The sequence below is a fragment of the Acartia tonsa genome, chromosome 13 (assembly GCF_053477335.1).
Source record: "Acartia tonsa isolate MP-2025a chromosome 13, ASM5347733v1, whole genome shotgun sequence".
Taxonomy (NCBI): domain Eukaryota; kingdom Metazoa; phylum Arthropoda; class Copepoda; order Calanoida; family Acartiidae; genus Acartia; species Acartia tonsa.
This window is the reverse complement of record NC_137272.1, coordinates 10,325,164-10,341,980: the sequence shown is the minus strand read 5'-3', so window position 1 is coordinate 10,341,980 and position 16,817 is coordinate 10,325,164. Positions and strand designations below refer to the sequence as shown.

General features: G+C 32.6%; 3 protein-coding genes across 3 annotated transcripts in view; 1 reads left to right on the top strand and 2 right to left on the bottom strand.

The window, feature by feature from the left end:
* LOC145335383 (uncharacterized) overlaps window positions 1–6,490 on the bottom strand; it is a 38,482-nt gene extending 31,992 nt beyond the window's left edge. Inside the window, exon 1 of the mRNA XM_080181132.1 lies at window positions 6,425–6,490. The gene's annotated coding sequence lies outside the window, so the exon portion shown is untranslated. The remainder of the gene's footprint in view (window positions 1–6,424) is intronic.
* The window catches only part of BRWD3 (bromodomain and WD repeat-containing protein), a 69,616-nt gene that overhangs the window by 3,773 nt on the left and 49,026 nt on the right, over window positions 1–16,817 (bottom strand). The gene's annotated exons all lie outside the window — the stretch shown is intronic.
* On the top strand, window positions 13,898–15,969 carry LOC145335380 (uncharacterized). Its single transcript, XM_080181129.1, has 2 exons — window positions 13,898–14,879; window positions 15,357–15,969. The coding sequence occupies exons 1-2, from the start codon at window positions 13,918–13,920 to the stop codon at window positions 15,502–15,504; spliced, it is 1,110 nt and encodes a 369-aa protein (XP_080037255.1). The 5' UTR covers window positions 13,898–13,917; the 3' UTR covers window positions 15,505–15,969.

The window sequence follows — 16,817 nt, the reverse complement described above, 5'->3', positions numbered from 1 at the left end:
ATGGGAACTAGTATAATTTACAGTCCAATGTCCCCTCCCTTCCTCCCTAAAGAAAAACCTAATTGTTAAGAGACTCATTAATAAAGTATACTTCAAAACTTTTCAAAACACTTTTTGTATGTGCTTTCACTTCCGCTTATGTGCATCACTTTATCAAAACAAGAGTGGCTATGCCTCTAGAGGCCTCTAAGAACACTTGAGGAAAGGGGGAATAGGAAGTCGACCCTACGCATTTTATTTTGTTTTTTTTAAAATAAGGGGGGGGGAATTTATATTTATTTTGGGGTCAATTTATTTTGGGTAGACCTTCCCTCCCAAAAATAGATTGACTATTGACTCTAGGGGCGTGGTGACGCTTCGGGTACAAGTCCAATCCACATAACTTTCGAACATACTCTGCATTTTGAATTGCAATATAACGCGCTCAATCGCCTAAGGTGTCAACACCTATCAGACAACCATCCCTTTGATTGCACGATCTTTATCTTAGAAGTCCTAACTGTGCATGGTAATGAGTTGCACCTGTTTTGAACTAAGGCATTGCCCCTACTCTAACTATTTATTTCGCGCATCTGACATAGTAGCAGTAGGAACCGTCTTCCCTGGAACTATAAGATGCTTTACTGTGAAGGAGAAACATGACGGTCTAGTGGTTAGTGAGGTCTTAAACTACAAACAGATAGACATCCTGTTACTTTTATATAAGGATCAGAACTGCGTATTCTTGAAGTTTCTAAAGAGAGTAAGCATCTTGTGGAGAATATATTTCACAAATTTTTGAGGTGTGTTCCTAATTTTTCTCGTTGAGGGGGGGGGCGGGCGCTAATAGCCACATTCCCTCTCCTCTTGTCTTTGATAAATCAGAGGAAGTGAACGCATATTTATTTTCCACCATAAATAACCCCAAACTAAATGACACTTTTTAAAAGCGAAGCTTTTCTATAATTAGGGTCGGTCCGTCCGTCCGTACGTCCGTCCATCCGTCCGTACGTCCGTCCGAGATAGATAGCTTTTAGAAATGTCCTATCGATTTCAAACTTTGCATGATGATTCCTGTAGTAGTTGGGTACGATTTAGAAAGCGTAGCAACTCTATAATCATTACCACAATGTCCGTACGTCCATTTTAAACATGTTGATTTTTCTACTTTTTTAACAACAAATTTTCAAGTGTTTTAATTATCCGTTTGATCTGATTTTTGGTATATTGATTCCTGGGACAACAAGGAACAATATTATAAGCGAAGCAACTCTATAATCAAGTCCAAAAATGTAAGTATGTCCATAAACATTATCCTGTTTTTAAGCAGTTTTTCAATAAATTTACCTACAATTTTGATTCGACATTTATACATTTATGTTCCGATTTTTCAGTTCAGATACTATACAAGTGTTAATGTCCGTTTGTCCTACCGTTTCAGTGCTTCGCTTTTATGGATGTTGTCATCCTTGTTTGTTTGGAAAACTGGCAGAAAAAAATGGTAAATAAATGGTTTTCGTCATAATTTGTTAGCGTGAAAATAGCATTTTCTGTAGATATTAAAAATTTTCATTTAAAGCTTAGTAGTGTTTCAGCGGTTTTTTTTTTGGGGGGGGGGATCGCCCATAGTCTCATTATTGGTGGAAAAGTTTAGATTCTGTTAGTTTGTACAACCTAATCAAGATTAAGTATTAATCCCAAACATTTTAAAGGCAACAAATGAGGGTTTTAAAATTTTTAGTCCAATATCTCATCCCTCCCTTGATTTGTCATACCCATGGATCTAAAGGTATAAGACAATAGTTGATAAATTGATATACATTCCCAATTATGATACACAAAATTGCCCCTTCTTTACATTACAATTTGTGATATAAAGGTTTGGACACACAACTAAAGAAACCAACCAATCAAAGTTAAAAAAAGGTCCCTAAGGTTGCTAATCCAACAAAGAAAACGTTATTATAAGACTTTGGGTACTAGTGTAATAAACAGCCCAATGTCCCCTCCCTACCTATGTCATGCCACATATTGCAAAGAGAGAGGGAACTGTGGACTGTTTATTACACTAGTCCCCAAAGTTCTATTATAACGTTTTCTTATTCTTATTTATTATTCCAACGTTTCAACCACTGCACTGATTTTCATCGATAGAAGGGGTAATTTTGTGTATCAATATTGGGGAAGTACATCAATTTATCGGCCATTATCTTATCCCTTTGGATTCCTGCACATATTGTTAACCAAAAATAAAATAAAACTCAATATTAAAATAAGACAGACTCAATTTATCATTTTTAATGGTTTTCAACTGCACAATATTTTTGCTAAAAGTCAATATAATGTAAAAGAATAATGAATGTAGGAAAATAATACGTTTTTATTCATATGCATCATAAAGAATAATATATCCTATTACATCCATAATACAAAGTAGAACAATGTCTGTCTGTCTGTCCCTCTGTCTGAAGCTTAAGATCTCGGTAACCACTGAACCGATTGGATTCTACTCTTCAGGGAATGTATTATCTGGTCCTATGGTGGTTTTTAGGTATTGCTTAATATAACCCACTTGCCATTGACAGAAATTAATAATCTATATCTTAATTTCTTCATTGGGTTGGGGCATTTTGTATAAGAAAAAAATATTTAGCGATCTTCAACAAATTATGCTTAAAAAACCGGTTTTTCCAAAGTACCTATTTTTGGAAGATTTTTGGATCATGACCAATTTAAAGAGTGTGCAAAAATGCGTACATTTTTAAAAATCAAATTGCGCGGCTTGTGTTAATAGTAGAAAAATGTTATGCATATCGTTAGAATCGTCATAAACTCTATTTTTTGGGTGTTTAAGAACTATTCCTGTGCTACGTATAGTTTAGGAGCTACGTGGTAAAATGTCCCAACGTACTTAAAACTTTTCAACCTTTCTCACATTTTCCAACGTAGCTTCTATACTACAAATTGCATGAATAAGATACATATAAAAAACATATTTCCAAAACTAAAGTTTATTACAATTCTAACGGTATGCATAACATTTTTCTACTATTAACACAAGCCACACAATTTGATTTTGAAAAATGTACGCATTTTTGCACACTCTTTAAATTGGTCATGATCCAAAAATCTTCCAAAAATAGGTACTTTGAAAAAACCGGTTTTTAAGGCATAATTTGTTGAAGATCGCTAAATATTTTTTTCTTATACAAAATGCCCCAACCCAATGAAGAAATTTAGATATAGATTATTAATTTCTGTCAATGGCAAGTGGGTTATATTAAGCAATACTTTTGTTCCATTAAAAAAAAAAAACCTGTATATAATCGTTACCGTTATGTCTGTAAGTCCATTTTAATTCGTTGATTTTCAACTTTTTAAAACAAATTTTTATATGATATAATTTTGTAATTGATCTGATTTTTTGTTCTGATTCAGAGCTTCGCTGTTATGGATGTTGTCATCCTTGTTTTTTCATACTTTGCACAAATATAAATTTTTTTGCATCTGAAATTATGCACATAAAAGTACAGTCTATTTTTCCTTAACATAAATCACGTATTTTTAGCATCTACTTTAGAATTAGGGTATGTATGTATGTATCGTACTTCTATCGAAAGTGAAAATATAAAAGTTAATAATATTTTCTTTATTTTTACTGCATCAGAGTTTACTGATTTTTTTGTAGCTGCGTGATTCAAGGACACACTTTTCCTTGTTTTCCAAATATTAATCAATTCAAATTTGACAGTTTTCAAAATGTGGTCATATTTTAAACAAATTAAAAATTGTCAAAAAAGTTTTATCGCAGCAATAAATAAATTGTAGAAAGGAGGGGAGTTTAAAAACCGCCCTTACCCTCTCAATGTTCACACACGCAGGGACAATGGGCTGTGTATTACACTAGTCAACAAAGTTTTAAAATAAAATTTTCTTATTCGTTGTCTTATCTACTTTGATGGCGGTTTTTATTGAATTTTAATTAATCATTAAGTTGAGTGTCTATACGTTTCAACCAAAAATTGTAATCTAAAGAAGGGAAAATTTTGTGTTTCATCATATACGTAATTCTATCGGCCATTGTCTTATCCCTTTAGATCCCTGGATGTAGGGGCTTATAAAAAACATTTGTTAGGCCTGCCCTCCACTTTTTACACCATCACATGGTTCTCACACCCCTGGCAAAAACCTGTGCACGGCACTGAAGAAGACGAAGAAAGTGGCTCAAAAAAATTCTGACGTCATAAAAATGAGGAGAGGGGGAGTGGGAAAGAAAACCTATAAAAAAGATATGAATAATCCCTCATTTTTATGACGTTGATTGACTTTCTTCGTCTTCGCCACTGAATAACACGCTAACTATACATCTTTAAATATCTTTTAAAAACTTACCACCCAAGCGCCACACCCTTAGACGTGTTTGGCTTGTAGCCCCTGCGGGATTTCCTAATTCTTTGTTTACCTAACCTAACTTTAATGAAAAACACATGAACTAAATTTACAATAACATTTCTTATCTTCATATTTGAATGCAAATTAATTTTTTCCAAAATATTATTGCGTATTTGTAAGTACAACAATACACTAAAATCTAAAACTGCACAGTTTTAGGATGTGCGAATCGCCTCAGAAAATTAGACTACTCGAACGATTGGTTGCATATCTAGTAATCTACGGCACAAGGTGTCTATCGAGCACTGACCCCTTCCACCCACCTTCATATTCCTAATTTTGATTTTTACCTGAAAGTAAGGAGAGGTTTTTTTTCCTATACCTAACCCCTGCGGGGCCTATAACTGCCTATACGGTTTTCTAGTTCTATGGTGCTACCTTGTTTAACCCATCCTAACCTGACGTAAGGTAAGAAACAAACAAACGAAAAATACTATTTAGGGTTTAATATTGCATGGCTAGTGACAAGTAGCGTGCACAGCGTTTCATCAGGGGGGGGGGGGGGTATAAAACCAAATGGGGTGAAAAAAAAGAGAAAGGTAGTTCTTCCTAATATCTTTTACCCCTTTTAACTTTAACTTGCTAAATTGCTATTACAAGAATCATCATGATAATGCTTGAAATCAACAGGAAGTTCTGGCATACCTAAATCACCGATCAATGCTATCCGTGACAGACAGACGGACACCAACCCTAATTGTAGGAAAGCTTCAAGTTGTTATTAATAAATCTCACGTAATGTTTTGCTAGGTATCAAAGTTCAATGTTAAAATTTTGGTTCTTTCTTACAAAGTGACTATCGAGCAATGACCCCCCACCCTCCTCTTGTTTAAAAACATTTATAGGGGGGGGGGGGGGTATGTCTATACCTATACTATAATTCTGTGGGGCCTTTACATAAAGTTGCCTTAACTTTGCGGGACTACCAAATACCCAATATAACCTAACCTAACCTGACCAAAAATAATAAACAAGCTACCCCCGTCTTTTAACTTTTTAATTTACAATAGGGATTGAGGTGTTTCTGTGCTCTACAAGGAACTTTAAGGGAAACCGCCAAAATTTCTTATATTTTTTTCTAGTTTCTGAAGATAAGACAAAAATAGTTACATGTTGGATAATATTTTTAATAAACAAAAATATCACCTCCTTTATTAACGAAAAAATGCATATTAAAATTTTCTAATCAAATCAAGTCATAAAAGTACATTTCAATGTAATTCTATAACTATGTTGTGTCGAAAATAGGTCAGCCATGGCCACTTTTATTTATTGCATTATTAAAAGCGAAGCTTTTCTATAATTAGGGTCGGTACGTCCGTCACAGTTAGCTCTTTTCGTTAATTTAAACAGGTTAGAATTGACCTATCGATTCCAAACTTTGCGTGATGATTTCTGTAGTAGTTAGGTACAATTTATAAAGCGTAGCAACTCTTTAATCAATACCAGAATGTCCGTATGTCCATTTTAAACATGTCGATTTTAACTTTTTTGACAACAAACTTTTGTATGTTAAAATTATCCGATTCTTCTGATTTTTTGAAAACTGATTCATATTACAACCAGGTACAATGTTTTAAGCGAAGCATCTCTATGAACAAGTCCCAAAAACGTAAGTACGTCCTTATTGTTTGTACTGATGCATTAATATACTGCTAATTCAGTTCTGACAATCTACAAGTGTTAATGGTCGTTTGTCCTTCCATTTCAGGGCTTCGCTTTTATGGATGTTGTCATCCTTGTATAGTTTACATGTATCTAGATTTAAGTTGTGTCGATATGTAGATTTTTTGTCAGCAATGACAACTATTATGACAGCTATATAGTCGAAGTAAGTGTTTTTAAAAGATAATTTCAAATGTACAATGTCGATATTATGTAGTAGGCTATGGGCACTTTTATCTACTTGAAAAATTGATGAAACGATCAATTAATCTTTTACACATATTTCAATTTTATAAAACTTTCAATCTGTACTTTAACATAAGTTTACCTTAAATCATTTTGATTGATAGATATTTGTTCAGAAGTTTTTTGTTCTTCATTTTTTTTAATTTCTAAAAAAGCAATAATGTGTCTCAAAAGGAAGAACCTTCAATTGCAAACGTATAGTTGCAAAATTTAAAATAGTATACCTAATTGTAGCAGGAATTCTTAATCAAAGCCCCTAGTTACACCGTATGTACAGACATATGCACATACGAACACTTCCAATGTGTAAAAAAGCAGGGATGTAAAGAGATTCGGCAATAGCCGATAAATTAATGTACATAAAATTACCCCTTCTGTAGATTAAAATTAGTGGTTGAACGTTCAACTTAATGAGCCAACCAATCAAATTCGTTAAAGTCCCCAAAGTTGTTACGCCAACGAATAAGAAAACTTTATTTTAAAACTTTGGCAATAAACACCGAAACAGCACTCTCTCTGGTAAAAAAATGCGTCTCACTATTTTAAAGGAAAATATTCATATTTATTATTTATACCTCCTAGAGGGCAGACGGGGTCAACCTAGTGGGGTGAAACCCCCCTACTATCCCTGTACGGATCTTCTAACCTTCACTTAATTTTTTTAAAAAGCGTGTTTTTTAGGTTAGGTTTATTTGTGGTTTTGAGGGAAACCGCCGTAATCAATTTATTTGCTTTAGAAAAAAATGAATCTTCATAAAAATCGCTAGAAAGATTCTAATTCTTATATCAATTTACATTTATACATACAAAAACACATTATATAAAAGCTATGCTCAAAATAATAAATACGCGAAACTCCTCCTACGAAACGCTGTATAAAACTGAATGGAAAAATGGTATAAAACCATCATTCATGTCTATTGTGTATGTGTGGAAAGAACCAGCGTTCACATAAACCAAAAACAAATAATTTATAGCGAAAATAGATTTTTATATTCTATTTGTCGGTAATAATAATGGATTTTTTGCTTCAGTTACAATTACAAATAAACATTTTTCAACTTTTATTCTTTTAAAAATACACAATTTCTAATTTCATTTCATGTTATAGAAAATAATTTTATTTTTGCTACCGGCTTTATTGGTTGTTTTGTAGTCACATCCAGCGAAAGAGCGAAGTTTACTTTCGTTCTTTTACATACATAGAAGGGGTGTCAGGTATACTTTTCATATATTTCCATCCGCTCGTCGTCGGAAAGGTGATAGGTTGGAATCTCAGCTTAACACAGAGTTATAACTAAAGACATTAAAAATAGTTCTTACTGCTACAATGTCAGGTGCGCGACATAAATATTTAGATTAGGGGGAATGTCTTGTCCCAAAACAGGCGCAACTCATTACAATTCACAGTCAAGGCTTATCAGACAAAGGTCACGCAATCAAAGAGGTGGTTGTCTGATGTGTGTTACTTAACCTGATACACTGGGTGTTTGGACAAAAAAGGAGACATTTAGCTCCCCTTAGTTATCCTGGGTTGTTGGACCTGATGTTCGAGTGTTATGGACAGCATCCCCGCCCGTATGAGGTAATTGATACTATTTAAGGGGTGATTCGTCGTATTTTTTAAATTGCTTTTTATAGGTTATTTTAGGTTAGGTTAAGTTGTATTGGGTTAGGCGATTGTCCCACAGGGTTAGGCAATTAGCCCAACAGGGTTAGAGCCCCCCGCAGGGGCTAGCAAAAGGAGAAAATCTACTGTGAAAATTACAAAGAATCGCCACTTAAGGTGCGTTGCCACGAAAGGGATTATACCCAATTTTACTCAAACTGGTGCTTTCTTCAAGTGCTTATCATACAATGAAAACCCCCTGCCCTCCTTTTATTTTAAAGATAAATTTAAATTGATTACAAGGGATGGGCAATGGGCATTTACCTACAGTGCCCTAACCCTGCAGGTCTACCCAGTGCTCTATATAACCTAACCTAATCTTAAGTATAAAAACAAAAATGAAAAACTTCCTCCACCTACTCGCTTATAAAAAAAAAGGGAGGGGGGTCTGTCCTTGACTAGGCACTTGGAGAAAAACCACAGAAAATTCCGTAATCAACGCAACAAATATTTACCTACGACACCCATTGCCGTTGAAAAGCAAGCCAGAGTTTAGACAATACTTGCTGCTTTCCCTTAAATGTTTTTTTATACAATAATTTCATTGGTTTTCCTAGATTTTTTTTATATAAAGTTGAAAAATAGTGGTTCTAATAAATTCTCCTTGATGATTCATAATTAATAATAAGTAGAAAAGTACAAAAAAATCTTAGATGTATAAACGGACAAAGTAAAATATAGAACAGATGTTCAGTAATCATAAAAAAAAATAAAAATATATTGAAAATCGCGAAACTTTCATTCCGTTTTTAACAGACGGACTGATGGTTGGATATTTCTAATTATAGAGTAGCTCAGTTTAATAATAAATATAAATTCAAACACGTTTTTAATAAAATATATTTTTAATTTTTTACCATTGTTAAAATTTTATATAGAACTAAATATATTTAAATACAGTTTACATTTAAAGCTTATTAATTTTACTTTTTAAAAGCGAAGCTTTTCTATAATTAGGGTCGGTCCGTCCGTCCGTCCGTCCGTCCGTACGTCCGTCCGTCCGTCCGTCCGAGATAGATAGCTTTTATTCGTTAATTTAGGCATGTTAGAATTGTCCTATCGATTTCAAACTTTGCATGATGATTCCTGTAGTAGTTGGGTACGATTTAGAAAGCGTAGCAACTCCATAATCATTACCAGAATGTCCGTACGTCCATTTTAAACATGTTGATTTTTCTATTTTTTTAACAACAAATTTTCTAGTGTTTTAATTATCCGTTTGATCTGATTTTTGGTATATTGATTCCTGGGACAACAAAGAACAATATTATAAGCAAAGCAACTCTATAATCAAGTCCAAAAATGTAAGTATGTCCATAAACATTATCCTGTTTTTAGGCAGTTTTTCAACAAATTTACCTACAATTTTGATTCGACATTTATACATTTTTGTTCCGATTTTTCAGTTCAGATACTATACAAGTGTTAATGTCCGTTTGTCCTACTGTTTCAGTACTTCGCTTTTATGGATGTTGTCATTCTTGTTAAGTCAAATAATAGGGTAATTTAAGTGAAAATCTTTAAAAGCCTATAGTCCCGAAGAAGGAGCAGGTATAATTTAGGTAAAACCAGGTATGATTCAGAAAGTATGTCTATTTTTAGGATCCATTGACCGCTTGGAGCGTGTTGTTTATAAATCCGCTAAACTGTTGAGGATAGCTGTGGATTGATTTAGTACAGTACGTATGAATAAGTTGTCAATTTCCTACCAGAGTCCTTGTGAATCCGGTGGATAGGAACCGGTTCTCATCCATACGAAAAAACTATGTCTAGCATCGTTTTATATCCAGCTTTCTACGAATATAGAAATGTACAATCATAAGATTAAAACCAGTTTTTTTAGCCGGTGCCTTTGGCACCTCGGGGCTAAAAAAACTAGTTTTAATCTCATAATTGTACTTTCTATATCCGCGGAAAGCCCTTTATAATACGATGCGAGAAATAACAATTATAACATCAAGATAATTTTTAGGTATTTTAATATATTTTCAAAAGAAAATTTGGGCTCTTTTATTCTAGTTTTACTCACAAAAGTCGGTAAAAGCGTACGTCTTTCTCTTCAAATTAAATAAAACGGTTATTTTATTTGAATCACAGCTCAATTTCTGCCTAAAGTATTTGAAAATTTTGTTGACATTGAAGTATTCTTTAGCTGGGGAAATGGCTTTATTTCAGCCCAGGGAGAGAGGGTACATTGGGCTTTTTATTACACTTGTCCCAAAAGTTTTTTGATAACGTTTTCTTATTCGTCAGCTTAACATCTTTGGGGACTTTTATTGAATTTTAATTAGTTGGTTCACCAATTTAAGTGTCAAAACTTTTTAACTAACATTTATAATCTACAGTAGGGGTAATTTTGTGTATTATCATTAGGGATGTTTATCAATTTATCGGCCATTGTCTTATCCGTTTATCTCCCTGATGTCAGCCGGCGCGGCCGGCCGGCTTAGACACAGCTTTCTCTTTATATGAAGTAGGCTACTTGAAAGGCTGGGTGTCCACTCCTCAAGAATTATTTAAACATTTATTATGTTTTAAAGTCATTTTTATCAAATTACTTATTTTTTATTATATGGCCTAAAACCTGTCAGAATGTTATTATGAAACTACTAACCTATTCTTATTAAATGTTTAATACAGAATACTCATTCAGACAAACACCAAGCTTATTTAGTCGTTTTAGATATTTTGTGTATGAAAAAAAACCTAGCATACAATTATTGCAATGTACTCAAATAAAAAATATTATATTTTCATATTCAGAATAGTTATTCATCGCATCGTATAATATACAGCTTTCCGCAAATGTTAAAATAAAAAATTTTAAGAATAAAAACCAGTTTTGTTAAGCCCAACAAAACTGGTATTAATTTTATGATTTTTAATTTTATTATACTTGGAAATTGTCCGTAATACAATGGTGTACATGATTTTTTAGTATGGTTCTAATCCAGCGGATATTAATAAGTTTCGAAATACTACTGGAAAAGTTTTTATATGAATTAGTGAGTTGTCACCCAGCCACTTTGCACGCTTTACGGTCAACTACTTTTTGCAGTGGGTTGCATTCCGAGGCTGAACCCTGTTTTTTAATGCACGTAGAATTCCTTTAAGTACTTTTTTTTTCTTATCAATGTCGCCTTTAAATTTATTCGAATTTCATTTATTATTTTCGACTTTGAAACAAAATGCATGGAACGCATTTTCTTAACACAATATAGAAATACTATTTTTTTTTATTCGTTCTACCTAAACCACGTTTATTACAAATTCACTGAGTGAAAAAGTCACTGAAGTTTCTTAGTTACCTAATGAAATATATTTCGGTGAACATGGCTTCAATCTTGTAGTTTAGCTGGATGTTAAATGTAATAAACTTACAAGATATCCTATTATATAAAGTAGTAAGGTTCTTTTTTAAATGAAGCTTAGGATTTTAATAACTTCAAACCGATTGAGTTCTCCTTTTCAGGGAAGCTCCACATATATTCTGGGATGGTTTTAGGCTATTTCATTATAAAGATTTAAAATTAATTAATATAGAATTTGATTTTTTATAAAAGTATTAGAATACACTTTTATCAGGGTATAATAAACTATCACATCTTTTTTATGACATATAAATTGTAAAAAATGTTATATTACAATCTAAAAGAAATATTTTGTTATCCAAGTCTAATACATGTTTTATTTTTATAATATTTAAGTATCTAAAAGTAGCGCAACAAAGTGTAAGTTAAATGTCAAATTGCAGTATAACTTCACTTTTAGTAGTTTGAAAATAACTAGCAGCTGCGTCCCTAGTATCTAGGAATATTCGAAGGGATACGAAAGGTCATAAAATTAGAATTTTTGATAAAAATGTAATAGCCTAAACCATTACAGGACCTATAAGAAGCTTCACTCTAAAGGAGAACCATGGGTTCAGCGGTTAGCAAGATCCTTTGTTACAGACATAAATACTTACATCTTTATAAAATAGGATAAGGTTTGTTTTCGTCTGTATCTTAAGATTTCAATAACTACTGAATCGACAAAATGAAATTGCGTAAAACTTCCCAAAGACCTATGTGAAATTTTTATAAAACGGAGAACCAAATCGAGTGGTTAGTGAGATCCTAGGCCATGACAAAATACCTTATACAATCCTATTATATAAAGTAACTAAAGGCTGCGTCCTTAGTATCTAGGGATATTCAAAAGGATATGAAAAGGCAGAAAAACAGCTTGAAAACATACAACGACTTTTTGAATGAAAATATAATACCATCCTGGGACCTATAAGAAGCTTCATTCTAAAGGAGAACCATATCGGTTTAGCGGTTAACGAGATCCTTCTCAACAGATGAAAAAGCTTACTGCTTTATATAATAAGATGATGAAACATGAAAAATCTATTTTGTTTTTAAATTAAATCCATTTTTTTATAAATCTATCAAAGTAAGAAAATAGAGCTTCTATGAGGACCCTGTGCCGACTTTCAAATGGGTCTTTGAAGTATTAAAACAGCCAAGTCAATAGCTTACGAAAAAGGTTTCCACCACATGGGCCAGGTATTTCCTTTGGTTATAAATCTATACTTATACATTAATTATAAATCATGACATTTTTCTTGTAATAAGTCTATGTATGTATTCTCTATTCTCAGCAATCATATGGGTCAGCTTACTAAGACGTGTGTGTGTGGGTGTGTGTGTTTCTCTGTAAAATACAAGTGTATCTTGAAAAACAAAACAAAAAATTATTTTATTTTGTAAAACTAAATAAACTAAAACACAGACATCCAAGCTTTTTATTTTCAAAGAGGTAAAAAGAGAGTTTTCAAAGTTTTGAGAAAGGTAATCTAATGTATTTTTTAAAATGTTGAGGGGGATAAAATTAGGTATTTAAAAATTTGAGGAACAAATAATAAACTAACAAACAAACAGAAATTTGTAAAATTCAAATTTAATTTTTATAATAGAAGTTTTAAAAATGGAGAAATGGCAATTAGAATATAAGACAAAAAGTTAGGGAACTAAAGGTATAAGAAATGGCCAATGTTAATACACAAAATTACCCTTTCTGTAGATAATCATTAGTGATTGAAACGTTTGGAAACTAAACTTAATGAACCAACCAATCATAGTTCAATAAAAGTCTACAAAGGTTACAAACAACGAATAAGAAAACGTAAACATCAACTTCCTGTAAAAAGTAAAATTAACAAAAGAAGAATTTAGAGTCCAACATACCGAATAAATGATTTTTGGAATTAATTCCTTGAATTAATTAGTTGTTTTCTGAAAACACTAAAATATACATACAAGCAATGAAAGCTGTAAAAATCACGCCTTAAAAATGGGGAAAAGCAACCGAAGCATCTTTTAGTTATGTACTAGTTTTTTGTACATTAATATCAATATTCAGTGCTTTTTATGAATGTTTTGAAGATTTTTTGCCTGTCATAAAACATTGATTTGATAAATTTAAAACACATTTGCTACATAAATTTTAAGATAAATCAAATTTAGTTTTAATTTGAATTTAAGCATACAGACGTTTTGTGATTATATTTAAAATATCTTTGCTCAATAAGGTCTTTTTTGCGTATTTATGTGCCCTGACAGATGTGATTCCTTTAAATAATTGATTATAGGTAAACAACCCCATAAAAATGATTTTGTACAAATCCTTTTTTTATATATTCCACCTAATATTTACAAGAGTGCAATATATAGTCCTAAATAATTATGAAATAATTTTATTATCATGTAAAATTCAACTGCCTTCTCACCCCTTTTTCTCTTCCCAAGGATTATTCTTATGCACCCATTTTTAATGAAGTAGAATAAAGTATTTAGTTATTTATATAATTTTTATTTTAATAAAAAAAATTACAGACTTTTATTGAGGATTGCCTTAAAATGGACAATGTTGGTTCTACTGAATGTTTGGTTGAAAGTCCTGAATTTGTTACAGAGGACAGAATATTAGAAAGTGGAGAAAAGACTATCAAAGCATTACTGGAATTAGCTGATGATGTGGACAAAATGCACAAAGAATGCAAGATTAGTCATGTTGTTGGAAAAGGTACCACTGTTGTCGGCAATATTATTTCCATTGCAGGCGCCATTACTTCATTAGTAACATTTGGTATTACTCTGCCTTTAGTGATCACTGGCCCAGCAATAAGTGCAGCTGGCATAGCTACAACTGCTAGTACCAAAGGTGTGAAAAATTTCTTGAATAAAGAGAAGATAAGGAAAGCTTTAGACTTACTGAAGAACCATTCTCATCTTCTAAAAAGCACTGAAAAATACAAAGCTGACGCTGAGGGTGTCAAGGATATATTGGATAAAATTCAAGGAACATCTAAAATGTTTGAACTGGGAGTTAAAGTCTATGAAGCTACACAGGCTGCAGAAAGTGGAAACATTGCAGCTGCTCAAGCTGCGGGGAGTGGAGGCATTGAAGCTGCTCAAGCTGCGGGGAGTAGAGGCATTGAAGCTGCGAGGAGTGGAGGCATTGAAGCTGCTCAAGCTGCCGGGAGTGGAAACATTGAAGCTGCTCAAGCTGCAGGGACTGGAGGCATTGAAGCTGCTCAAGCTGTTGGAAGTGGAGGCATTGAAGTAGCTCAAGCTGCGGGGAGTGGAAGTATTGAAGTAGCTCAAGCTGTTGGTAGTGGAGGCATTGAAGTAGCTCAAGCTGCGGGGAGTGGAAGTATTGAAGTAGCTCAAGCTGTTGGAAATGGAGGCATTGAAGTAGCTCAAGCTATCGGGAGTGGTGGTGTTGAAGTCGCACAAATTGCTGTAGATGCTACTAGTAATGCTGTAGAGAGTGCAGTTGTAGGGTTATTTGGATTAGCAAGTTCCATTTTTATTGTCAGGTAAATATGATTTTTAAAAAAAAATTTGAGGTTATAACAAACAGTTGCACGCATTTTAAACAGGATTAAACATTTTATAATTTGTCATCCCTATCTACTATTAGGCATAAAAAAGTTTTCACTTCTTCCACCAACTAAAAATTTTGTATTGACCTTGGGACCTCCAAAGCAGTGGTCTCCAAAAAGTTTGTCTGTCTGTTTGAGGTGTTTTTAAAAAAAACCTAAGTTTGTCCATCCATAGTAGATCTATAATAATAGTGATACAATTATAGTTATTGTGATAATTGACTAATTATATAGTTGTTTGTTTGTACTGTACCAGTGTTGTACATCCATCTGTTCATCTGAGTTAGGTATTTAAAGTCTAACTTTGGCTGTACTGAAGCTAAAAGAATGGTTCTTACAGTTTAGAAATCGTCTAATCAAACCCAATCAATTAGCATTGTCTTTCAGGTAATCCATGTTATATTATTTCAGTGATGTAATTGATATTGCAAGCACCATTAGAGAGATTGTCAAAAAAGATGAAAGTGACCTAGCGAGGGATCTAAGAGATGCTGCCAAGAAGATCAAGAAGAAAACAGAGCTAATAAAATTGGAAACACAATTCGCTGCACTGAGTTAAAGCCGGGTTTAAGGCATACAATCGTAATATAGATAATTTTCCACGTAGAAAATATAAAAGGTTCAAAATTAATAACTTTTATGTTGGTTCGGTCCTTTGGCCCCTAAGGCAAACTAGCATTGAAATAATTAGATAATTCTAAATATTACTATCCGTGGAAACCTGTCTAAATACGATGCAGTAAATATATGTAGAAATCTTTAATGCACACATTATTTTGAAATGCACAGTTATCGCAGAGTGCTCACAAATGCGCCAAAAACCGACTTTTCAAAGGCGTTTTTTTACTTTCCTGGAAAGTGGAACAATGTCCAATGTACTTTTATGTAAATTGTTACTTTAAGTGAAAAGTTTTCATGACAATAATTCCTTAATGTCAAGTTTACCTTCATGTACATGTGAAATTTACCTTTATTTCAAATATACATTTATGTCTAATCAAATGTTTTTTTTATGCCAAAAGAGTACCTTAATGTGAAATGTACCTTTATGTCAAATGAACATTTTTGGCAAATGTTTTAACGTGAAGTGAACCTATGTGAAATTTACCTCTATGCGAAGTGTATATTTATGTCAAAAGTATCTTTAAGTCAAATGTTTTTATGTGAAATGCACCATTATACCTGTCAAATGTTTTTATGTGAAATGTAACTCTATGTCAAGTGAATCGTTATGTGAAATGAGTTTATTTTAAGTGATTTTATTGCTGGACCTTTTTCAAGCTTAATTTTTTTTAAAAATAGTCAAAATAGTATGAAAATATTAGTACTATATAATATTTATTTATTTGTCAACTTTATCACATTTTATTGCAATATCTCACAATTTATGAAATACCAAATATACTTATATCTATATTCGTAGAAAGCTGGATATAATACGATGCTAGACATAGTTTTTTCGTATGGATGAGAACCGGTTCCTATCCACCGGATTCGAATGAATACGAGAAAATGTTTTACCTTCCTTTTGATTATTTAATAATATTTTAATATTAAATTAAAAAATTGTCGAAATAATTGATAAATGCATGTTGTTTTTTCCAGTATCGCTTCGAAAACGATTAATATCCGGTGAATTAGAACCGGTCCTTAACTTTACTGAAAAATTATGTAAAGCATCGTATTATGTCCAGTTTTCTACAAATATAAAAATGTACATTCATGTAGAGCTAAAAAACTAGTTTTAATCTTTGATTTGTTCATTTTATATACGCGGAAAGCTGTTTATAACACGATGCGAAAATAACTATTTTTGAAATTAGAGAACAGATTGTTGCAATATTCAAGTTTGTTTACTCGAAGTTTTCTGCG

Excerpts from the sequence above, each read along its gene's own strand:
- LOC145335380 (XM_080181129.1), top strand. The coding sequence starts at position 13,918 with ATGGACAATGTTGGTTCTACTGAATGTTTGGTTGAAAGTCCTGAATTT. Across the intron at positions 14,880-15,356 it reads AGTTCCATTTTTATTGTCAG|TGATGTAATTGATATTGCAA; the intron begins GTAAATATGATT and ends ATATTATTTCAG.